The sequence below is a fragment of the Hypanus sabinus genome, chromosome 9 (assembly GCF_030144855.1).
Source record: "Hypanus sabinus isolate sHypSab1 chromosome 9, sHypSab1.hap1, whole genome shotgun sequence".
Taxonomy (NCBI): domain Eukaryota; kingdom Metazoa; phylum Chordata; class Chondrichthyes; order Myliobatiformes; family Dasyatidae; genus Hypanus; species Hypanus sabinus.
In genome coordinates, this window is record NC_082714.1 from 12,466,880 (window position 1) to 12,491,856 (window position 24,977).

General features: G+C 44.6%; 1 protein-coding gene across 1 annotated transcript in view; it reads right to left on the reverse strand.

The window, feature by feature from the left end:
* caskin1 (CASK interacting protein 1) overlaps nucleotides 1-24,977 on the reverse strand; it is a 675,429-nt gene that overhangs the window by 72,311 nt on the left and 578,141 nt on the right. Inside the window, exon 11 of the mRNA XM_059979062.1 lies at nucleotides 13,513-13,731. Coding sequence (XP_059835045.1) covers nucleotides 13,513-13,731 — 219 coding nt within the window. The remainder of the gene's footprint in view (nucleotides 1-13,512; nucleotides 13,732-24,977) is intronic.

A 24,977-nucleotide genomic window follows, 5' to 3' on the forward strand; every position in this document is an offset into this window, starting at 1 on the left:
TCCCCAACCTGGGGTCCAAGGACCCCTTGGTCAATGGTAGGGGCACATGGCATAAAAAAGGTTGGGAAGCCCTGTGACTTCAGGGGTTGTATATTGATGGGATCTCAGCTGGCTGTAGAGGGCAGTCAGGGATCCACATGTTCTGGGCCAGTGTGGGCAAGAGTAAGTGGTGACTGTGGTTAGCAGCTGGGTCTTTTGGCTGTTCAGTTTCTCCTTTCACAACTACCACTTGTTCTCTGTGGCATAGCGGAGGTCGTTCTCATGTAGCTCAACTCCTCTTGAACAAATTTCCTCCAAGTGCAATGTCCACCCAGGTTTTAGACTTAACGTTAAATTTCTTCAGGCTGATTTTGATGTCATCTTTGAAGAGTGTCCTTTCTTTCAACTGAGAGTAAAGGTTCTGTTTGGGGAGGCACGAGTTAGGCGTCCGAGTGACGTGACCTATCTATCGGAGTTGGTGTTGCTTTATCATGGTGGAGCTGCTGTTTATGTTGGCCTCCTCCAGTATGCTGGTATTAGTGAGTCTGGAGACAGTAGTCACACTCTACAGTTAATCGTACTTTTTGTTTTGTAAGATTGCTTTTATATTTATACCTATTGTACTTTTTTTATGCTGCATCAGATCCAGAGTAACAATCATTTCATTCTCCTTTACACTTCTGTACTGAAGAATGGCAATAAGCAATCTTGAAACTTGAATCTTGTATTCCAGATCAAAATACGGTGGAGCAAAGTGGAAACGGCAGTCCATAATGTTCCCATGTTCTTATTCCCTGAAACCCCCTGGTCAGCAGGGATTACAGGGAAGTGCTGTTCAGGTAGTCTAGGAGAATAACTGGTTGCATTTTATAGATGTGCTACCGTGTTCTGGATTTACGGTATACAGCAAATATTAGTTTCAAACAGTAAGCAGTTTTCGGACTTGAATGTGGATTGTAGATTAAGTTTAAAATGCAACCCAAAACAATAGTCTTTCTGGAGCTGCAGACTGGTGCTGATTGCAAAGCAGGCAACATCTATTCACCTGATATGTCTGTGATGCACCATCAATAACTCACACTGAGACGTAGGCGAGATATCGGCTTTTATTGACTGGAAGAAGGAACCAGGAGTGAGTGTCTATCATACAAGGTCCTGGAGACTGAGGCCGATCTTCAGGCCGCAGGTCTCCTTTATACAGGGGCCTGTGGGAGGAGCCACAGGAGCAGTCAGCAGGGGCGTGTCCCGACAGGCACATAGTTCACCACATTCACCCCCCCTTCGTTTGAAAAAGTCCTCATGTAGCGAAGGTTCTTACAAGTCAAGCCGATCAGGCGGTCGAATCTGTCGCTGCGATCTACGTAGCACCGGCTGTGACTGCATAGGTGCCGGCAACATTGGCGATTGCACCGGGGACGGGGGTTGCGCGTGTTCTTGCCCACTAGGCGCCGGTGATCCCTCATGCATGTGCGAGGCGCCTGGTATAAATGCGTACGAAACGCCCGGTATACAAGTGTCGTGAGGAGTCTGTGTAGGGCCTGGTGAGTACGGTGTCACCTCTGGTGCAGGGTTCACAGTTACCGGAGAGCCTTCAGGGTAGTGGTCTGCTGCACCTGCGGGTGCCAGGTCGCGGATGGAGACCGTGTCCTCCCGCCCATCAGGGAAGACCACGTAAGCATACTGGGGGTTCGCATGGAGAAGGTGAACCCTCTCCACCAGCGGGGAGTATTTATTGCTCCTCACATGTTTCCGGAGCAGCACTGGCCCCGGGGACGTCAGCCAAACTGGTAGGGTGGTCCCAGTGACAGACTTCCTGGGAAAAGAGAATAGGCGTTCGTGAGGGGTGGCATTGGTGGACGTACATAACAGAGAGCGGATAGAGTGCAGTGCCTCAGGGAGGACCTCCTGCCATCGAGAGACCGGCAACCCTTTGGACTTGAGGGCTAAAAGTGTGGCCTTCCACACTGTGGCATTCTCCCGCTCTACCTGGCCATTACCCCGGGGATTATAACTCGTGGTCCGACTGGTAGCAATGCCCCTAGCTAGCAAGTACTGGCGCAGCTCTTCACTCATAAAGGAGGACCCTCTATCACTGTGGATATAGCAGGGATACCCGAACAGAGTGAAGAGCTGGCGCAGGGCTTTTATGACGGACGTGGCAGTGGTGTCGGGGCAGGGGATGGCAAAGGGGAACCGTGAGAACTCGTCAATAACACTGAGAAAATAGAGATTGCGGTCAGTGGAGGGAAGGGGGCCCTTAAAGTCAACACTCAGGCGTTCAAAAGGGCGGGTGGCCTTGACAAGTTGTGCCGTGTCAGGACAGTAGAAGTGCGGTTTGCACTCGGCACAAATTTGGCAGTCCCTGGTCATCGTCCTGATGTCCTCCAGGGAGTACGGCAGGTTCCGAGCTTTCACAAAATGGTAAAATCGGGTGACCCCCGGATGGCAAAGTTGTGCATGAAGGGCGTACAGCTGGTCGAGCTGTGTGCTAGCACATGTTCCCCGGGATAGGGCATCGGGGCTCATTGAGTCTGCCAGGCCGGTACAGGATATCATAGGTGTAGGTGGAGAGTTCTATCCTCCACCGCAAAATCTTATCATTTTTGATCTTGCCCCGCTGTTGGTTGCTGAACAGGAACGCAACCGAGCGCTGGTCGGTCAGCACAGTGAATCTTTTGCCAGCAAGATAGTGCCTCCAGTGCCTAACAGCCTCCACTATGGCCTGGGCTTCTTTCTCCACCGCGGAGTGCCGAATTTCAGAGCCTTGGAGGGTGCGAGAAAAGAATGCTACTGGTCTGCCTTCCTGATTAAGGGTAGCAGCCAGAGCGAAATCGGAGGCATCACACTCCACTTGGAAGGGAGCGGTCTCGTCCACTGCATGCATCGTAGCTTTGGCAATGTCCGCTTTAATGCAGTTGAAGGCCGCGCAGGCCTCAGCAGAGAGGGGAAACGAGGTAGACTTGACCAGGGGGCGAGCCTTGTCTGCGTAATGGGGGACCCATTGGGCGTAATAGGAAAAAAACCCCAGGCACCGTCTGAGGGCCTTGAGAGTGGTGGGAAGAGGGAGCTCTAACAGGGGGCGCATACGTTCGGGATCAGGCCCAATAACCCCGTTTTCCACGACATACCCAAGTATAGCAAGGCGGGTGGTACCAAAAACACACTTGTCCCTGTTATAAGTAAGGTTCAGAGCTGCGGCCACTTGGAGAAACCGTTGGAGGTTGGCGTCGTGATCTGGCCTGTCATGACCACAGATGGTGATGTTATCCAGATAGGGAAATGTGGCCTGCAGTTGGTACTGGTCCACCATCCGGTCCATTTCCCTCTGGAAGACAGAGACACCATTCGTGACACCGAAAGGGACGCGCAGGAAGTGATAGAGCCGGCCGCCCGCCTCGAAGGCGGTGTAGGGGCGGTCCTCTGGGCAGATGGGGAGCTGGTGATAAGCGGATTTCAGATCTATTGTCGAGTACACCTTATACTGAGCAATCTGGTTGACCATATCCGCGATGCGGGGTAGGGGGTATGCGTCAAGCTGCGTAAACCTATTGATGGTTTGACTATAGTCCACCACCATCCTATTTTTCTGCCCAGTCCGAACAACAACCACCTGGGCCCTCCAAGGGCTTGTGCTCGGCTCAATGATCCCCTCCCTGAGCAGCCGCTGCACCTCCGACCGAATGAAGGCCCGGTCCCCCGCGCTGTACCTCCTGCTTTTGGTTGCCACAGGTTTACAGTCGGGGGTCAGGTTGGCGAACAGCGGTGGGGGAGGGATCTTGAGAGTGGAGAGGCTGCAAGTGTCGGTAGCGCAGCTGTTGGCCTGGTTCTGGATGGGATGTGTGTGTCCGTGTGTGTGTGTGGTCAGTAGCGGGGTATGTGAAGAAGTCCCACAAAACTGAGGATTCTTGACAGTGAGTGGTGGGAGGGGCCCGTCGTATACCATAGTCACACTTTCGAGATGGCTCTGGAAGTCCAGCCCCAATAGCACAGGTGCACACAGATTAGGCATGACCAGCAGTTCAAAGTCCCGATATACTGTGCCTTGCACCACCAAAGTCGCTACACAACCCGCCCGGATGTCTGCGGACTGCGACCCAGAGGCCAAATGGAACCTCCGACTGACCGGCCGCGTTGCAAGTCCGCAGCGTTGCACTGTGTCCGGGTGAATAAAACTCCCAGTGCTGCCCGTGTCAAACAGGCATCCAGTCCAATGCCCCTCCACCTGGATGTCCATCATGGATCTTGCAAGCTGGTGTGGGGCGCTTTGGTCGAGAGTCACAGTGGCCAGAGTTGGATCGCCGTCGGGGTACCCGGTCAGCATCGGAGGGTCGGGGGCGGGGCGTGCTGACGCCGACAAAGATGGCCGCTCACATCCGGGGTACCCGGTCAGCATCGGAGGGTCGGGGGCGGGGCGTGCTGACGTCGACAAAGATGGCCGCCCACATCCCGGCATGCAAGATGGCGGCCTCCACGTTTCACCCGCAGCGCTGCACTCCGCTCGAGGTTGAGACTTACAGACCTTGGCGAAGTGGCCCCGCTTTCCGCAGCTGGAGCAGGTCGCTTCTCGCGCTGGACAGCGTTGTCGAGGATGTTTCTTTTGGCCACAGAAATAACAAGGCACGAGTTTCTTACGGGCCACAGCCGTGGTCTGGGTCGGGGAGCTCGTGGAATGGCGACTGGCGGCGGCGTTGGCGAATTCGCTCCCGGGAGCCGGTGGTGGCGGGGTCTGAGGCGTCCACGAAACCGGCGGGGAATCGCGCGACTGGACAGCGTCGGCGTTATGCCGCGCAGCTTCTAGAGCGTTGGCCTTCTCTATCGCCGAGCTTAAGGTAAGATCCGAGTTCTCCAGCAGCCGCTGGCGCATGTACACTGACCTCAGTCCCGTCACAAAGGCGTCTCGCACCAGCAGCTCCGCATGCTGTTCTGCCGTGAGCGTCTTGCAGTCACAAGCTCGGACGAGTGTCTGTAGTGCTCGGAGAAACTCAGCGCACGATTCGCCAGGCCGCTGTTGCCGGGTAGCTAAGCGATGTCTTGCGTAGACGGTGTTCACCGGCCGCAGGTACTGTTGTTTGAGGGCGTCCAGTGCCCCTTCGTAGGTCGGCAGGTCCCGGATAAAGGAGTAAACTTTGGAGGAGACCCTCGAGAGTAGGATTCTGTGCATAACGGCGGGTTCAGTCGCACGAAGCTCCGCCAAGTACGATTGGAAGCATGCAAGCCAGTGTTCAAAAGCGAGAGCTGCGTCAGGGTCTTGAGGGTCCAAATCCAACCGGTCCGGACGCAAAACGGGTTCCATGTTTTAAAACTTCCAGTCAATAAAATTGATGCACCATCAATAACTCACACTGAGACGTAGGCGAGATATCGGCTTTTATTGACTGGAAGAAGGAACCAGGAGTGAGTGTCTATCATACAAGGTCCTGGAGACTGAGGCCGATCTTCAGGCCGCAGGTCTCCTTTATACAGGGGCCTGTGGGAGGAGCCACAGGAGCAGTCAGCAGGGGCGTGTCCCGACAGGCACATAGTTCACCACAGTCTGCATATGCATGAATATATCCTAGAGTTGGTGCGGAGTCTGGAGTGCGGGTGTGAAGATGGAAGTATTTGAAAAAGTATATGTAATTCAAAGAAAGCATTGTGGATATGTTCTAACTGTATATTTATCCTGCGGTTAACTTTGAGCTTTAGCATATAAAAATTTCATGCAATAATGTGTCAGGCAGGCCTCTTCTTCCACGAGTGTCTCGAGTATGATGCCTGCTGCTTGTTTTGCTGAATCAAGACTTCTATATCCACCAGCTTCAGGGACTCTCAGTGACTTTGTTCACAACAGTCACAGTATCACTAATAATGGACTGAATAAATGCTTAGGTGGGGGATCGGGGATTTGATCAATTGGCCTGTATTTGGCTGGTGTTAAGCTCCCTGCATTTTATTGGTGTTGTGCTCATCTGTTCAGTGGAGTGTGAACAAAATGAACCAGACATCAGAATCCTTCAAAGTCACTGTGCCCATTTGTTAGACGATCCAACATTAATTGGGCATCAGGGACATTGGGTTGGCCGATATCACATTACTTTGGCACATGAGCATACTGCTGCTGGATCACTCAGAGAAACAGGTGCATGCATAGTCACTGGAAATGCATAAGTTACTTTTTAAGGACTCTGAAAGAATTAACAGAAAGTATATGCCATCATAGTTTCTGAATTAAAAATATTATTTAATTTAAAAATAAAACTTTAATAAGTAATGTATTTTTTAATAATTTAACTTAGTTAATTTAAGGGGTTCTTTTCTAATCTTTCAAAAGTGGGTCATGACTGGTCTCTGCTATGTCTGTACTACATTTAACTTCACCCGCTCTAACGCCAGATTAAAATAGAGCCAATTTTTTATTACATGATCCATCAGGTCTCTATAAAGCCTTTTGGACAAACAATAACCCTTCTGTAACTAGGTCAATGACACCACTTGGTTATTGCAAGTGACAGCGGAAAAGCTGGAGGGAAAAGCTATATTTAATATGCCTGAGTGACATCAGTATCTAATAAATTAAAGCATACAAGTACTTGTATAAATCCAGAAGGTTTTACCACCCTGAGATGTTTTAAATTATTTTGTTGCCAATGAAGTATTTTGAAAAACTAAAATAAGAAAAAAACTGCAATCTAATAATGAACAGACAGTTTGTTTTCTCGGAGATAGAAGAAACTGCAGATTCTAGAATCCAGAGCAAGAGAAAAACAATTTGTTGGAAAAACTTAGTGAGTTGCACAATTTCTATGGGGGAAAGGATGCTTCATATCAATGTTTTGGCCTAAAACCCTGAATCAGAAGTGAGAGGGGAGATGAGGGAGGGTGAGAAAGGGACCTGTAACTGACTGGTGGACCAAGGATGAAATGAAGGATGGTGGGCAGATTAGTTTTCTGGCTAATGTTTTATTGGCAGCTCCTAGTTTGGTTTTGTGGTAGTATCTGGACTTATTTACATTGCTGACATATGGACGCATGAGTTCTAGGTCCAATGCGTTATCTAGAAGAAGTCACCTCCAACGGGGCAACAGTTCCCCAGCAACGCACCCCCCCCCCCACAATGGAATGAATGCCAACCTGGACCAAGCTGCAGAGGGTTGTAAGCTTAGCCAGCTCCATCATGGGAACAGCCTCTTCACATCCAGGACAGCTTCAAGAAAGCTGCATCCTTTACTAATGACCCTCAAAATCCAGGACATGCCCTCTTCTCATTACTACCACCAGGGAGGAGGTAATGAGCTTGAAGACACACATGCAACATTTCAGGACCAGCTTTATCCCCTCTACCATCAGTTTTCTGAATGCTCTATGAAGCGATGAGTACTATCTTACTGTTTTGCTCTCCTTTTGCGCTGCTTACTTGAGGGTGTTTGACTTCGTCATCCTTTCAGGCAGTGAGCTCTAGACCTCACCTCTCTTAGGGTGACAAAATATTTTCCTCAACTCCTCTCTGTCCTTTTACTAATAACACTATTCTTGGAATTAAGGTACTTCAGAAATCCTTTGTCAAGTCTTCCCTTTATGATGAAGTGAGTAGCTGATAAAATACAGATACTCACTTGAAGAGGACCCAGTCTATCTATTTATCTGCCAGTGCGCCACTGGCATTTAGGGCAACAATGAAAGTCCTCCACCTCTGTCTGTCCTTGATGGCCAAGGATGGCCTTCTCTACGATGCCCCAGGTGTGGTTCAGGGTCCTCACCTCAGTCTTCAAGGTACAGCCTTTAAGTTGTCTTTGGTCTTTTGCGTTTCCTCCGCCCTTCAGGGGTCCGGTGAAGTGCTGTCTTGATGATGGAGTTGGCCTCTCTTCCCATCACATATTCAATCCATTTCCACCATTGCCTCATGATGGTCGTGGCCATGTCCTCTTGGTGACACTGAGCGAGCAGGGTGTGTTTGGAGATCTTTCTTGGCCAGGAAATTTAATGTGGAATGACAACAGCTTGGCCAGTTGGCTCTTTGTCATGCGTCAGCACTCTGACCCGTACGAGAGTGTGGAGAGAACACAGCTCTGGTACAGCTTCACCTTGGTGTGACCCAGTGGCCAACACTAATTCATGAATACTCATAACAAGCTGCTTGCCCATATGTCACCAATGTAAAAAGAAAATCATCCAAGTATATAGAGAGGAGGAAAGTTGGCCTTACATTTCTATAGACCTGGAGCCTTTTAAAACTCTTGACAGTTAATGAACCACTTTTGAAATTAAGGCACTGTTGTATTGTAGGAAACTCAGCAAACTGCCACAGGTGATAACGTCTAGGTCATCAAATTTGTGATGTTCATTGATCGCCAAATATTGGTCAGAATGTCAGGAAGCTCCCCTGCTCTCCTACAAAATTGTGCAATGTGATCTTTGGTGTCTTCCTGAGAAAGCAGACTCTAATTGGCAACTTATCCAAACTACGACACTTCTACAGGTACAACAAGACTCAGCTCTTATCCTAGATGTTATAGGCTTCTTAAAGGGACCACCACTTATATGATAAAGATGAACTTTTGATCTGTCACTCTATCTTGTCATGAGCCTTGTACTTTATTTATCGAGCTGCTCTGCACTTTCTCTTTAGCTGTAACACCTGTCACCCTGATGTATTTACATATGGAACAGAATCCAAACAATAGCTGTTTGCTATAACAATAAACTAATTATACTAGAAAACAAAAATTTTGCTTCCTGAATACTTTTGGTGGCATCTTATTGATTTTGAGCTGCTGATCATGAAAATCACCATGAAATTTCCCTATCACACATCATTTTTTAAAATCACCTGTATTTGTTATTTCAATTCATAATTCAATCTAACTACAATGTTGCCCACAATGTAAGCTGAAAATTTTTCTATTTTGTCCAGGCATGCTTTGGCATGGTTAGGCAGGGCAGGGTTTAGAAAGGCAATAGATTTCTATGAAGGATTTTGATATTTGAGACAAATATTTCCAAGAATACCTGATTCCAAGATTAAGGACGGCATTTTTAAGTTAAATAGGTCATTTGAAGAACTTCTAGTGGGACCAGAGAAAATCGCATGGAAGACTTTGAAGCATCTTGCTGGAAATTTTCTTGGCAATTACAGAGCACTAAACTACATGCAGCTGGTTGACAACATGCTTCATGCAGCCAAAACCATGAAGTGCAACATGTCACTAAATATTCATTTTCTGCATTCCCATTTAAACTTCTTCCATGCAAATGTTGGTGCTGTCAGTGATGAAAGATTTCATCAGGACATTGCGGTCATGGAGAAATGGTTTTAGGGCAACTGGAATCCATTAATGCTGGCTGATTATTGTTGAATATTTAAGTGAGAAGCCTCAGACTCTGAGTACAAATAAAAATCATCAACAAAAGATTTTTAGCTTAGTTGAACTATTGCAAAGCATCAGCAGCGTTATGCAATTAAACACATTATATTCAATAAAAATTAATTTCTTGTTTCTCCAAATTCCTACTGTGATACAAGTAGTCTGAAATTATATTTGTGTTCACCTTCAAGCAGTCTATCATAAGCAAAATGAATTTTTGAAAAAAAGCTGTTGCCCAGTGTTACCAGTGCAACATAATGCATTGGAATTTCAGGTTTCAAATGCTACTTCCAAATTAGCTGCCCTGCGTTCTGGCCCAAGGAGATCCCAGACCCGAGAAACACAATACTATATCAAATATTTGCAGACACTGCTTTTGAGAAAATGTTGAACATTTCAGAAAGGTGTTTGATGATTTATTGAGCTATTTTAGGTCTGCTTCCCAACGTAAGCAACCTGATGTTATCCTTTGAAGTGGCTATACACTTAAACAGCATGACATGATTAAATATTTGTTAAGGAAACATGGAGTGTGGCTTACATTTGTGGCATCAGGGAGTTTTACATGTCTAAATTAAATGCCGTACTTAATGCTTCCTGTGCTGGGCTAGCTACGGGGAGGGATTCTACACTCTGCAGTTTGGAGCCTTGCCTACTGTTAATTACACTGTGTAATGAGGCTTGATGAAGTCCGTGATCATTTTTGTCAGCTTCTTTGAATGGAAAAGCTGCCTTGTACTAATTCATCCCCTGTTGCTATGTATTGTCATGGCAACAAGAAGGCTGCTAAATACAACTGGACTGGTAATGGTTTAATAGTCCAGAGAGAATGTTGGGATTACAGGGAGAGTTGAGGATATTTAATGTAGGTATTCAAAAGCCAGAATGGTTTGATTTATTGGGACAATCTGCTTCCAATATCTTTCAGGTCAGCAACAAAACATGAGGTTTATCAGAATAATAAGCAACAGCATGAAAAGAACATTTAGGCAGAGATCTATTGGAATTGATAGAAGCAGATTCCAAGGAGGTTTTCTGAGGTACTTGACAAGAAGGAAATTTCAGGGGTAAATGAAAATTAAAAAAAACCCTGCAGATGCTGGAAATCTGAAATAAAAACAGAAAATGCTTCGACCTGAAATGTCAGCATTGCTTCTCTCTCCACAGACACTGTTCAAAATGCCGAGTGTTTTAAATCAAATCAAATTCAAGCTTAATTATCATTTAACCGTAAATTTGACTGGCGGAGCAGACTTGATGGGCCGAATGGCCTACTTCTGTTCCTATATCTTATGGACTTATGGTCTTATAAATGAATACAACTGAACAAAACAGAGTCCCTCTGGGGCCAAGGTGCAAAACATACACAGTACATTCAAAATAGCAAGCAAATAAAAATACAGTGACGCAAAAAGAAAACATATTCATAGCCCAAGCCCCCGAGCAACATGTCCCACAAATTGGTACAGTGCCTGGCAGTGTGCAGATGCATGTAACCCAGACTGATATTCCACTGATTGAACACTGGAGGGCAGCACTGATGGGAGAGGCAAACCCCCAACCAAGCACAGATGCCTTGCTACATCTGCTTAGGCATTTCCTCTCCCGGACTTCAGCAGCAGGCAAGCTGCCCAGATGGACAGTAGGTTGATCATGTGGCCTTGTAGCGTCAAGGCAGTGTCATAGATTCTTAAAGCCACAGAGCATTACAGCACAAAACAGGCCTTTCTAGCCTGTGCTGAGTTGTTATTCTGCCTAGCCTCAACAATCATGGACCATAGCCCTCCATATCTCTCCCACCCACATACCTATCCAAACTTTTCTTAAATGTTGCAATCAAGCCCATATCCCCCACTTCTTCTTGCAGCTCTTTCCACACTTAACACGGAATACCCACCTATTTATGCAGCCACAGTATTAGCCTAGTTTATCTACTTGGATGTCTGAAGCCATGTGGTTAGATTCAGGGATGAGATGAAAAGGCTCCAGTGAAAATAAGCACCTCCCTTTGGGATAGGTGTGACTCGAGCTGGTAGAGAGTTTCCCACCTCATTCCCATTGCCTTCATGCTACAAAATCAGTAAAATGTTACCCGGCTGTCAAGAGAGGTCCGTCACACCGTGCCTCTGAAGTTCACCGTGGACCATGGTCGTTATAAAGGCAAGAGTCAAATGGCCTAATACAGGCCAAACTGAGGAGGTTATTCAATGGTAAAACACACAAAATGCTGGAGGAACTGATGAAGGGTCTTGGCCCAAAACATTGACTGTTCATTTCCCTCCATAGACAGAGCCTGGCCTATTGAGTTCCTTCCAACATTTTGTGCCTGTCACTCAGGATTTCCAGCATCTGTATAATCTTGTGTCTCCCCATTCATTGGTAAGAGATGACACCATCCATCTAGTTATCATGAGAAAAGTCCATTGACATGACAGTGAGTCTTACACAGTTATTATATTAAGTGAAATCAAGTCTTTGTTGGATCTACTGACAATGCCACAACAGGAATCATTTCTGACAAATTTGCCTTCAGAAAGAAACTGGAGAGGATGACTGACCAGATGGCAGTTCTATAAATAACTACCAGCTGGCTGTACAGTACTTATTGCTTATTCCACAGATGTGCAATACCATGTGGAAGTTAAGGGCCAGATGTGGAAGCGTCTAACCTCTTGCACTGCCCCTGGATTTTGAGTTTTGGGTATTCTGTAAGTTACTGAGTTGGGGGACTAAATACACCATAAATCTGGCCCATCAAAATGGTGATAACCTTAGCACAGCTCCATTGATTTCAATGAGATTACCAACCTCCATTTAAAGCAGTGGTTCCCAACCTTTTTGATGCCTGGGTTGTCAGGTTGGGAACCCCTGATTTAAAGGGTAATTTGAAGCATTTTGTTTTGCTTTATTTTTCTCTATTTCAGTATATATATTTGGCCATTTACATTTACACTTCCATATGTAAATTAATTTGTAATGTATTTTTGTACTATTTTTCAGGCCTCTCCCATTACATACTGTATGTTAGGATAAGAGTGCTGTCAGCTGTCATCAGTGAGGTGTCTCAGTGGGTCCTTAGTCTCTGCCATCTGAATCCTAGACATCATTAGATGCCAGCATTGGCAATAGCTTGATCATATGAGCTTAGCAGGGCCACATGTCTAGCATGGAGAGTGACTGCAAGGCAAGAACCAGATCAATGCCATGTGGGCCACCAAGATCTTTTTTTGACTTTGCAATGTGCAAAATAGACTACATCCTTTGCACCCTCTTTTGGATTTTCACTTCAATGGCTTTGATTCTCCTCTGACCTCCTGTCCCAACCACTTGAAATGCCTTGAATCACCAAATCACAAAACAGATAGAGTCTTTTTGTCTCCTTGAAAGAGCCATTTGATTATGCCCAATCCCTACCCTTCCCCAAAACTTTACAACATTTCTCCTTCAAGAACTGATTCTGCTCTCTTCTGAATTTGACTCTCAAACCTGCTTCTACCGCAGTGCAGGACAAGGCATGGACATCGACCTTTCGATGCATTAAAAATTTTAGCCTTGTCTCACTTCAGGTTCTTTGGTGAATTGGCACCACAAACCATCATCAAGAATGTGACTTAAATTTGGATGAACCGCAGTTTTATTTCACGTGACCGCTGACTATTTTAAACATGAGACACATTTCAGCAAAACAAAGGAATATAAAAATTAAACACATGGAAATTCATGCACAATTGCTTACATACAAATAACAGGATTTCCCAGAAGTGTCCAATAAAGTAATAGTGTTGTAGGTGTTGTATATTTAATATTTGAGTAATATTGCATATATATATATATAAAGTTTGAGGAATACTTAATAAACTATATATATATATATATAAAATTCTATTCTTGTTCATTTAAATAATTAATTATGAGTTATATGTTTAAATGCATAAATTGCATATGTCATCACGTTACCATGTGATATGTGCACTCCTGACTTAAAGTAAACACAAAGTTAGACGTGCATTTTGGACTCCTGTGTCTTCCTTTGAATAAGTTTAATGTTTTGAAGTTCCATAGGGAATGTACTCTGGATTTTGCATTCAGTTGTTTTACTGCTTCCTGGGTGGAGCGGGGATGCACTTTATTGGGTTCACATTTTGGGAAACCCTGACCCAAAATAAATAAAAGAAGCATTTTGATAGACTACCTTGTCCATGAGGTAATTCTTCTATATTGCTACTGGTTCTGTGATAACCAAAGGAACTGAAAAGTGGCTGATGGTGGTAAGGAGGAGGTGGAGGGGGAGGCAGCAGGGAGTTACAGTGATGAGTGGAGTCCCCATTGACAACTGTAGTGCCATAGGCCGTGAGCTGTATCTTGTGATATTGCTGGGAACTGTAAGCATGAGAAACTGCGTCCAAAGAACCTAAAACGTTAAAACAAAGAAAGGCAAAATGTAGAAAGTAATACCCAAAAAAAGCTGCAAACTTAAATGTTGAATGCAAATAATAATTATGGGCTTTATCTGTTACCAAGTCTTGAAATCCCACAGAAATAACTTTAATTTATACAATGCTATAAGTGTAACAAAAGCATCCCGAGGAACTTCTCTGAAGCAATGCCAATATAAAAAAAATAATGACAAGTCGCACAAGATGACATTAGGATATACAGCCTTAGAAATGACATATTATATTAAGGGACCTCTTGAAGGACGAAAGACGAGATAAATGGTAGAATGTTATAGGAAGGGAATTCCAGAGTTTTGGAGCACCATCAAAGGTGGTGTTATTAAACTCAGTGGTCAGAGTAAATCAGAGGGCCATGGAAGGAAAGTTATAGAGCAGGAGATGGCAGAGGAAGGGAGAGAGGAAGCCATGAAAGAATCTCTGAATAAGGGCAAGAGTTTTAAAATACAGGCCCCAGAGCCAGTGAGCATTGAGCTGAGAACAGCTGAGGAAAGCTAGGATCTTGGAATCAAAGAGCCAGAATCATGCTGGACCAATGCCCCTATACCTTGGCTGAATAGTTGGATATGGAAGCCTACCTCAGTGGATCATGTGATCCCAACACCAATAGACTTCAAGTTGTGAAGCACAGGGTGACCATGCCAGGAAACATACCACTGTTCTGCACAAATGGCAGTGAATGAAAAGAGGAAGGGCAGTACTTTGCCAGTGGTAGAAGCTGTCAATAATTTTTTATTTTAAATGTCTCTGACTTTCAGAAGCATTTAAAAACTTATAATTTAAATAAATAATCTAAAATATAATGATTCTTACTGTTTTTAAAATAATGAAATGCAACTGAATGAAATCAAAGGAATAATTAACACTTTAAAATAATGCAAAATAATTTCAATAAAGTAACTTAGCTCACCAACAAACCCTATAGCATCTGCTAATGTGGTGCAGGATCCAAACAATGACCTCTCCATGGAAACCCTGGATATTCCTGGCCACCTGTCCCTGCAATTAGGCCCTGTGGCGCTGGTTTGGAGGACAAGGAGGGGGTCCAAAAGCAGAGTGAAGTGACAGACCCTCATCCTGCTACCCCGCCCAACCCATTCCCCAGAATCTCTCTGCAAACCTTGGATCCTGCGATCTACAATGCACATCTGGAAATCTTGGACTAACTCCACTTCAATGGGCAGAAGGCCAGTGGTTCCAACCTGGCTCAATGAACTGAGGTACGATGGGGCCCAAAGTTTTGTGCCATGTCAGAAATGCTCTGGAATAGCCAAGCTGGAGGTGAGGAAGCAGGATGAGAATTTCAGAAGCGGAGAGACTGAGCTGAAGGAGAGCTGTATGAAGTAAGCATTCAAATAGGCAGATGGAAATGAGGTCTAAAATGATCAATACATGATAATACACTCAAAGTGTGAAGCACAGTACATATTTAGTTAGGCAGTTAGATAGCAAACTCTTGTACCTCTTGGTGAGCGATTTCTTGATGTGGGTATTGTAGCTCACATGCCATACCTCTTGGTTATAATACAAAATATAAGCCCTTCAGATCTGTTCCACCATCCAGATACATCAAAATTGCTGACTGAGACACTCCCCATTTCTTCACAGACCTAGCTATACAGAATCATTCATTCTCAGTGTTTCTTATGTCTTTATGCACCCCTCCCCACCACTGCAAAACGCGAGTTGAGATCCAGTCCTCCTCTGCCCTCTTGAGTAATGCTTCCTAACATCAGACTCAAAAAGCTTGGTTGCAATAATGAGATTCTCCCCACCAGAGAACATTACTTCTTTCTTAAACCTCTCAAATTATTTCTGCAAAGAATTCAACAGGAAAAGTTTACATTTAATTAGCATTTCCTAAATTTAAACAGCAAAGCCATTCAGCCCATCATTCCCATGCCAGCCCTTTGAATAACTGAGACAGTTAGCCTCACTCTTGCAATATTTCCCAGATTTTCCTTTCCGAGTAATCAATGCACTTCCATTCAGAAAGTTCCCAATGGATTTGTCATCATTGGCCTTTCAAAAAAAGCACATGTCAAATTACAATAACTCATAGACACTGGTTAAATCATTAACACTGATCAATATGAACCTAATCATCAAATTATACTCTATTTTCTTCATTGCAATGCAACTAGTGGATGAAATCAGGGGTTGAAAATATAAGAGTGAATGTCGTTGGATTCTGTATGGCAGGTGGATATCAATAAGATGGTAAGTGTACAGTGAATGAATTACAAGGATGGTGCCAGGACTTGAGGTCTGAGTATTAGGGAAATGTTGACTAACTTAGGATTTTACTCACTGGAGCACAGTAAAATGAGGGGAGTTACAGAAGTATACAAAATTATGAGGGGTATAGATAGGGTAAATGCAAGCAGGCTTTTTCCATTGAGCTTCGGAGAGACTAGAGCTAGAGGTCATGGGTTAAGGGCTAAAGGTAAAATGTTCACGGAGAACAGGAGAGGAAACTTCTTCACTCAGAAGGTGGTGAGAGAGAGGAATAAGCTTCCAGCAGAAGTGGTGGATATGAGTGCAATTTCAATATTTAAGAAAAAATTGGATACATGGATGGGAGGGGAATGGAGGGCTATTGCTCAGGTGTGGTTTAATGGGACTGGGCAGAATAACAGTTCAGATAGTGTGCCAGTTTAGTGTAGCGGTTAGTGCAAAACTATTACTGCTTCGGGTGTCAGAGTTCAGATTTCAGTTCCGCTGTCCAATGTAAGAAAGTTCTTAATGTGTGCGTGTGGGTTTTCTCCAGATCCTCTAGTTTCCAAAGATGTACCAGATAGCAGGATAATTGGTCTCTGTAAATTGTCCTGTGATTAGTCTAGGGGTTAAATTGGTGGGCTGCTGGGTGGGCTGAAAGGACTTGTTCGGCACCTGTATCTCCAAATAAAAATTATCAAAACGAATAGATGGGCCGAATGGCCTGTTGCTGTGTCGTTTCTATGACTGTATGACACCTAAGAAAAAATAAAGTACTCGAGAATCTGAAAGGAAGTGACATGCAATGACAAAGCTACAGATAATTTAAAGCATTGACCTATAAACATTGGAAATTCAGACATTTATTGCCCATCAGAAGAAAATTAAATGCTTATTACCACAGACTATGAGGTTCATATGGCGTGCCGTCCTTCTCATTTTCAAGGATAATGTTAGGCTGAGGCACTCATCCGTGAAGATAAACTGGTGTGACTGTATGTGTACACACAGTGTAATGAAGTGGCACAATATGAGTAGCTTTCCTGAATTATGGCTTGGCATTCAACAGCTTGTGGAAGAGGTGAGTTTTCCAGAGAGCGGGATCTTAACGTGGAAAGATTGAAGCAAGAAGCCCTCCCAGTGCCAGGTAGAGGCTACCGATGGGGATTTGTAATTGCAAGCCACTTACTTGGCAAGGCAAGAGCAGATTTTCTAAAATATTCGCACCACGTCTAATTTTCTTTCCAACTAATCAATTACAATTAAATGTTTAATAGGTGTTTGGATTTAGATAGGGAAGTGCAGATGGATACCGACTTAAATGCAGGTAAATAGGATTAACTAAGATGCAGGTAATAGGATTTAGTAAACTATTTAAGAACTTTTAAAAAGCTATGTATTAATGCTTTTTGGGAGGGTGATTTTAGATGCATATCATATTTTAAATACTGTATGTAATTAGTTTTGCTACAATAAGTGTATGGGACACTGGAAAAACGTTGAATTTCCCCTTGGGGATGAATAAAGTATCTATCTATCTATCTATCTATCTATCTCTATCTTAACATAGACAGAGAGACATCACAATTGGCCTGTACAAAGTGGGTCAAGAGCATTGGTTTCTGCGCAGTATGGTTTTACTCAGTGGTAGAGAAAACCACATAGTGCTGATTTCACTCCTCAGTATGAAGAAAGAGCTTTTGTATGTTTGTTAGGGCATATTTTGGATTTAAATATGTAGCAAGTATTAATTTCATCAGCAACAAAATCTTCTGATCTGAGTGTGGATTGTAGATTGAGTTTAAAATGCAGCTCTGAACAATGGGTTTCCCAGAGTCCTCAGACGCCTGCACGTGCATGAATGCATCCTAGAGTTAGTGGGAGTTCATTTTGGGTGTCTGGAGTGTGGGTGCAAAGAAAGAGCTGTTTGAAAATTGTATGTAACTCAAAGGAAGCATTGTTGATACATTGTAACTATAGAATTGTCCTGCTGTTGCCTTTGATCTTTAGCATATACAAATATCAAGTAATATTGGGTTGAGCAGGTCTCTTCTTCCAAGAGTGTCTCGATATGATGCCTGTGGCTTGTTTTTGCTGAATAAAACACTTCTATATCCACAAGTTTCTGTGTTTCTCTGGTGGGGCAAGAGCATTGGTTTCTGCACGGTATGATTCCACTCAATGGAAAACCGCGTAGTGTTTATTTTACACTTCGGTATGGAGATAGACGTTATGTTTCACCGGACAAGTACCTCAGGAAGATCTGTGGCATTAATGGAGTGAGGAGTGGGAAGGTAGTTGAGGGAGGGCAACCTGGTTGGATATAGGTGACCGGTTTCATTAAAAGGTCTTCCCAGCATATCCACGATGGGGGGAGCGGCGGGTGGTTGGTCGGTAATGTTGCATGATGTAAGGGAGTAAGTGAACGAGTCTGCATTTTTCAAAGACATTCTTTATGTGAAGGGCAGTGAAATATTTGGGATGCTGGACTTGTCTCTGCACAGAGTTAGGCCACTGGTCTGCCATGGGTCCGTTGAGTAAGCTGGTCAATCAGCCTCACTTCCTCCTGCTGCTCTGCAAGTCCCCTGTCTTCACTCTCATATCCAGCTTACTTTGGTAAGTTATTATATGGGGATTTTTCAGGCATCGTGCTCCATAATCTCTCAGCTGTACTTCCTCTGCCTGTTACTTTGAGGTGTGCATCCTCCTGGTAATGAATGGACTCTCCACTTGGTCCTCCAAAAGCCCTAACTATAGAGTTATAGAGTCACTGAGAGATGAAACACAGGAACGAGTTTGTGCCTGATTGAGTCCTTGCCGACCATCAACCACTCAATTATCCTAATTGTACAACAAACCCATTTTTAAAATTCATCTCTGTGTCTCACAAGCAACCCTGCACCTCACTCCGTGTAAACAAACAGATTCAGTCATGCGGTAGGGTAAATTTACATTAGCCCATAGTCTATCTATCAGTCTATGCATCAGAGGGGAAGCCAGAGCACCCAAAGGAAACCCATGAGGTCACAGGAAGTAAAACACATAAAATGCTGCAGGGACTCAGCCGGTCAGGCAGTGTCTATGGAGGGGAAGGGTCTCGGCCCAAAACGTTTACTGTTCATTCCTCTCCAGAGATGCTGCATGACCCGCTGAGCTCCTCCAGCATTTTGTGTGTACTATTCTGGAATTACAGCATCTGTAGAGTCTCTAGTCTTTATGGTCAACGGGACAACTTACAAAATCCACACAGACAGTGTCTGAGGTCAGGCTTGAACCTACTTCTCTGCGGCTCTACTACACCACTCCGCTTCCTCAAATCACCATTTGAAATCACACTGATCCATTCTTTCAAACCTCTGTGGTAGCACAGTGGTTAGCACAATGTTTTACAGTATAAGTGACCCGGGTTCAATTCTGTCCGTTGCCTGTAAAGGTGTTTGTACTTTCTCCCCGTGATCACGTGGGTTTTCTCCCACAGGCCAAAGATGTACCGGTTGGTAAGTTAATTGAACATTGTAAATTGCCCCATGATTAGGCTAAGGTTACATTTGGGGTTGGTGGGTGGCGTGGCTCGAAGGGCCAGCAGGGCCTATTCCAGCACTGTACCTCAATAAATTAATAAATAAGCAATCTTCTCCCTTGCCAGGAGAGCAGACGGCCCCACTTGACAACAGCTCTCCAGCAAATTAATCCACCAAGCAGGAATGGGAAAGGAAGGGAGAACATGGAACTGATCTTCAAGTCTAGAGTAAAGGGAGCTCGTAACAAAATGGCAAAAACTGCCAGATCTCATTTAACTTCAAAAGAAAGACCAGTCAGCCATGGAGGAAAGTAGTTTGAATAACTTCTGTCGCTATGTGCAGTGTGTATGGCATGGGCGATTATGGTCTTTCCATGACCATGATTGTACTTGGCAAGTTTTTGTACAGAAGTGGTTTGCCATTTCCGCCTTCTGGGCAGTGTCTTTACAAGACGGGTGACCCCAGCCATTATCAATACTCTTCAGAGATTGTCTGCCTGGTGTCAGTGGTCACATAACCAGGACTTGTGATCTGTACCAGCTGCTCATACGACCATCCACCACCTGCTCCCATGGCTTCACGTGACCCTGATCAGTGAGCTAAGCAAATGCTATACCTTGCCCATGGGTGACCTGCAGGCTAACGGAGGGACAGAGTGCCTCACACCTTCCTTGGTAGAGACATATTTCTGCCCTGCCACCCCTTTGAATAAGTCGTCTGTCTACTTAGAACATTAGTGTTAATCTGAATATTAAACAAAGGCTCCCACTGAGGGTTGTGAAATCATTATCATCATCAGCGATCACTTGTAGTCGGGTATGATTCTTCTCCTGGTGGTTGATCTGGTCACTTGTGGGTTTGACATGACTGAAGAGGCTGATCGGTAATCTACAAGTCCTATTGCAGTGTTGGCAGGTGTAGGTCATTGAGGTGGTGGTGGATGTAACTGGTTGGGTCTTTCCCATTCTCTCTGTATGTTAAAGCTGCTTAGTCTCAGCGGCTCAGTGGAGATACTCTTCAAGCTGTGCAGTCCCCTCATAAACAGTCCTTTTCCTGTTTTTCCTATCGGGTGCTAATTTCTTCCATCCATTCAGGTTGAGGTGGCACTTCCTCGGGTAGGTCTTGATATTGTCCTTGAACCACTTTTTCTGCTCTCCAGGAGTGTGCTTTGCATCCTTGAGTTGGTTAGGGAGGTGGGTAGTCAGGCATGCAGATGACGTGGATGACCTATAACAATTGGTCACGATTGTGGCTATGGAATTAATGTTAGCTTCCTCTGGGATGCTGCAGTTAGTACGCCTGTTCTTCCAGCTAGCTCTCAGAATCTTTTGGAGTCATCTTTGACGGTTAAGTTTCTAGGGACTTTATGCGCCTGGTGTATGTTGTCCTTGACTCCAAGGAGGGAAGAACTATAGCTTTATAGACCAGAAGCTTAGTATTGGCCTTGATATCCGATTTTCAAAAACCATCTTTCTCAGCCTGGCAAAAGCTCCACTTGCACAGCCTATTCTGTGATCTATTTGAAGATCAATGTTGGCTCCTGGAGAAAGAAGGCGGCCAAGATACTAGAAATGATCAGCGTTCTCCAGAGGGATGTTCTCAACTTGATGGGTGGAGGTTTAGGAGCCTGGTCTGGAGCAGGTTGGTGCGGACTTGGGTTTTCTTGACGTTGAGATCAAGTCCCAGGAGCTGTATGCTCTGGCAAAAGCATCCATTATGCTCTGTAGATCCTCCTCAGAGTGAGCTATGATGATGTTGTCGTCATGCATATTGGAGCTCCTTGATGGAAGTAGTTGACACCTTGTCTTAGCCTTGAACCTGTTAAGGTTAAAAAGCAGCCCCCAACCCACCCCCCCATCTGTGTCCTACAGAGAATCTGGTCTCCTTGTGGCAGGTGAAGAATGGTTGCAATGAGAACAGCGAACAGAGTTGGGGCAATGATGCACCCCTGTTAGACCCCAGTCTCAAGCTTAAAATGTGCTGTTTCAGAGCCACTGTTGCTGACGACTGCTGTACTCATATCATTGTGTAAGAGCTACAGGATCTTGAGATATTTTGCAACCCGAATTTGGACAATACCTGCCAAAGGGCAGGACGAATTACAGAGTCAAATACTTATATATGGTATATGAAGGTCAAATAAAGTGGGAGATTTTGTTCCCAGGCTTTCCCCTGCAATTGACGAGTTGTAAAAATCATGCTGGATGTTCCTCTGGCTGGACGAAAGTCACACTGAGACTCAGGCAGGAGATCTTCTGCCAGAGGTGAAAGCTGGTCAATAAAATTTGGGTGAGTATCTTTCCTGTTGTAGAGAGGAGGGAAATAAAAAAAAAACATCCTTGGTATCACTAAAGTCAGCAAGCTGCTGTATTTCTAGCACCCCCTCAAGTCCACCACTGATACTTTATTCCCCTTAATCTACGCTGGACTATGGCCTTAAACTTGGAGTGAGTTTCTCTTTTGACCTTGCAGTTGATGTCTTTCTGCCAGGCACAGAAAGCTTTTCTTTTAGCTCTTCTATTTCATTGTTATTTTCATCAAAGCAGTTTTTGTCCTGGTCTTGTTTCAAGGATGGTGGTCGTCAGTGTGGTCCAGTGTGCTTCAGTGTCCTCTGGATACGGCTTGGGAGTCTTTCAGCAAGTCAGCCTGCAGATGTTCCTTCACTGTGCCCTGAAATTCGTTGGCAATGACAAACTTGCAAATTACATGCTCGGCTATGAGTAACAAATCAGTGACCCTGCAGTTTCTTGATCGGTCAGAGCATGCAGGGGTACAGGGAGAAGGCAGGAGACTGGGGCTGAGAGGAAATTTGGATCAGCCATGATGAAATGGCGGAGCAGACTTGTAGGCCAAATGGCCTAATTCCACTCTATCTTATGCTCTTATTTGTGAAGATGCAAGATATCTTTAAGTTCTTATTATGCTTTGTGCCGTATGGCTTCCTGAGACGTCTGTCCATTTTATTAAACATTGTCAGTGTTGTGATTAAATTGCTTGAGGGATGTTAAACTTGGACGTTTGTAATATGTATTTTTGCACGTTGAGATTAGGTTTTCTTGACTTCAATGGACATATCTTGTTGAATCACATGTGTGGTGCAGGCAACAAGGTTGAATTTCTACCCTAAGGTCTCACACGGATTATCTGACAGCTTCCTGTCAGTAAAGGAATCTGAACAATGTTAAGCTTGAGGAACAACTCTTCACCTTCTGACTGAGAGACTTGCAGCCTCAATAATTTCACATAATTTCCATCGCTCCCATGTTTTCTAGATGGTAATAATTCTTTTGTCTTGCAACTCATCTTGGCTTCCATTTTCTCACACCTAATATCTTCCCTTGGATTTAGTAGAATCTGCTTTTAACCTCTGCAAACTTCCAAAGTTGCAAATGCACCTGCTTCTACAACTTCCCCCAACAACACATTGCAGGTGCCTACCACTCTCTGTGAAAGTCTCGTTTAAGCCTTCCCTCTCTCACGAGACCAAAGCCCTGTCCACTCTGGGAAAACAAACCTGATCAACTGCCCTATCTGTGCCTCTCGTAGTTTGGCCACCTTTCAGTCCTGAGTTACTGGGGCAGCATGATACTATACTTATGCTACTGCAAAGCTTTCCAGCCCACCGGCCATTAGGGCTCAGTTCCCGCCACAGTCTGTAAGGAGTCTACACACTCTCCCTGTGATCATATGGGTGTCTTCTAGGTGCTCCAACTACCTCCCACTTTCCAAAGGTATATGGGTTAGGGTTAGTAATTGTGGGCATGTTATGCTGGTGCTGGAAGCATGACAACACTCGTAGGCTGCCCCCAGCACATCCTTGGATTGTAAATTATGCATTTATTGTCTCGATGTACAGTGCTGTGCAAAAATCTTATATTTTTTTAATATGTTTTCAGATGTTCTGGCTTCCACAGAGCACTGATCTCAACATCATCAGGGCTGTCTGGGATTATCTGAAGAGACAGAAGCAAGCAACACAGGCAGCCAAAGTCTGCAAAAGAACTGTAATGAGTTCTCCAAAATACTTGGAACAATCTACCAGCTGATTCTTTTCTGAAACTGCACAACAGTGTACCTAAGAGAATTGATGCAGTTTTAAAGGCAAAGGGTGGCCACACCAAATATTGATTTGATTTAGTTTTACAATGTTTACTGCTCTTTATAGCAAGTGTTTTGATCAGCTGTGTTGAAATGGTGGAGCAGACTCAATGGACTAATTCTGTGCCTATACTTTATGGTCTTAGAAACCTTTCATTTCACTAGTTTGAAAGCATCTTTGCTTTACAGAATTTTTTTTTACATGTGCCTAAGACTTTTGCACAGTAATGTACATGTAACAAATAGTACTAATCTTATGACTATGTAGCCACAGATTCATACTGAGAATGGGTTCAAGCCTGGCCCCTGGTTCAAAACACAGCTTGACATTCCAAGTGCCCAATCGAGGGAGATGTCAAACTGAGGACTTATCCACCCTCTCAGGTAAATGCAAAAAAAAGTGGCACAGTTTGAAGAGGAACATAGGAATTTACTCTGATGTCTTGGCCAATATTTCTCATTTAAAAAAAAAACTTCTTCAGATTTGGGAGTTTAAAGTGACGAGACAACATTTGAAGCAGACGATCAGATCTTGCTATGAACAAATAAGCTGCTATATTTCCTGTATTAGAACAAGATCTATGCAAAAGCAAATTGTTTCTCCTTTGCAGCCCAGAATTCCAAGTGCCAAGCTTCCATTCTAAGTCTTGATCCAATCCTTCCAAACTACCATGATTTGCAGTGCATCCATGGCTGTGATTCTAGTGAACCCTCCAGTGACTTCCTCTTTGCAAAGACCCTGGAGGATGCTTCGCCCCACTGCCCTACCTCCAGCTGCCTTGCTTGCAGCTGTACTTGTCAGGAGTACCCACTTAATAAACATCCTCCCGGCTCAGAGACGGACCTCACACTCTGGTGCTACCTTTAAGAAGAGCTGGCAGGTACATTCTGCTGCTGTGCAATGTGCTTCTAACACTTGTTCTCTTCCAAAGATGAGCTCACCTGGCAATGCACAATTGGAACAAAATCAGTCACCTCCTATTAGTCACATAAAGCTCAGCTTTGACCAGAACCTGCTGTATCCATCCTTATACAGACCAGCCAATCAATGGTTGCACAGACTGCCAAACCACTCTTTATGTAGACTGTCCCATCAGTGATTTCTATTCTATATAAAGCTTCTATATGCGCACAGTGTCGCAAAAGACTGCAGAGGATATAGACTCATTCAGCTCTACCAGGGGCACACACTCCACACCATTGAGGGCATCTTCAAAGAGCAATGCCTCAGGAAGGAGGCATTCATCTCGAAGGACCCGCACCTCTGCGACCCGCCCTCTTCTTGTTCCTACCATCGGGGAGGAGGTACGGGAGCCTGAAGACCCACACTCAATGACTGAGGAATGGCTTCCTCCCCTCCACCATCA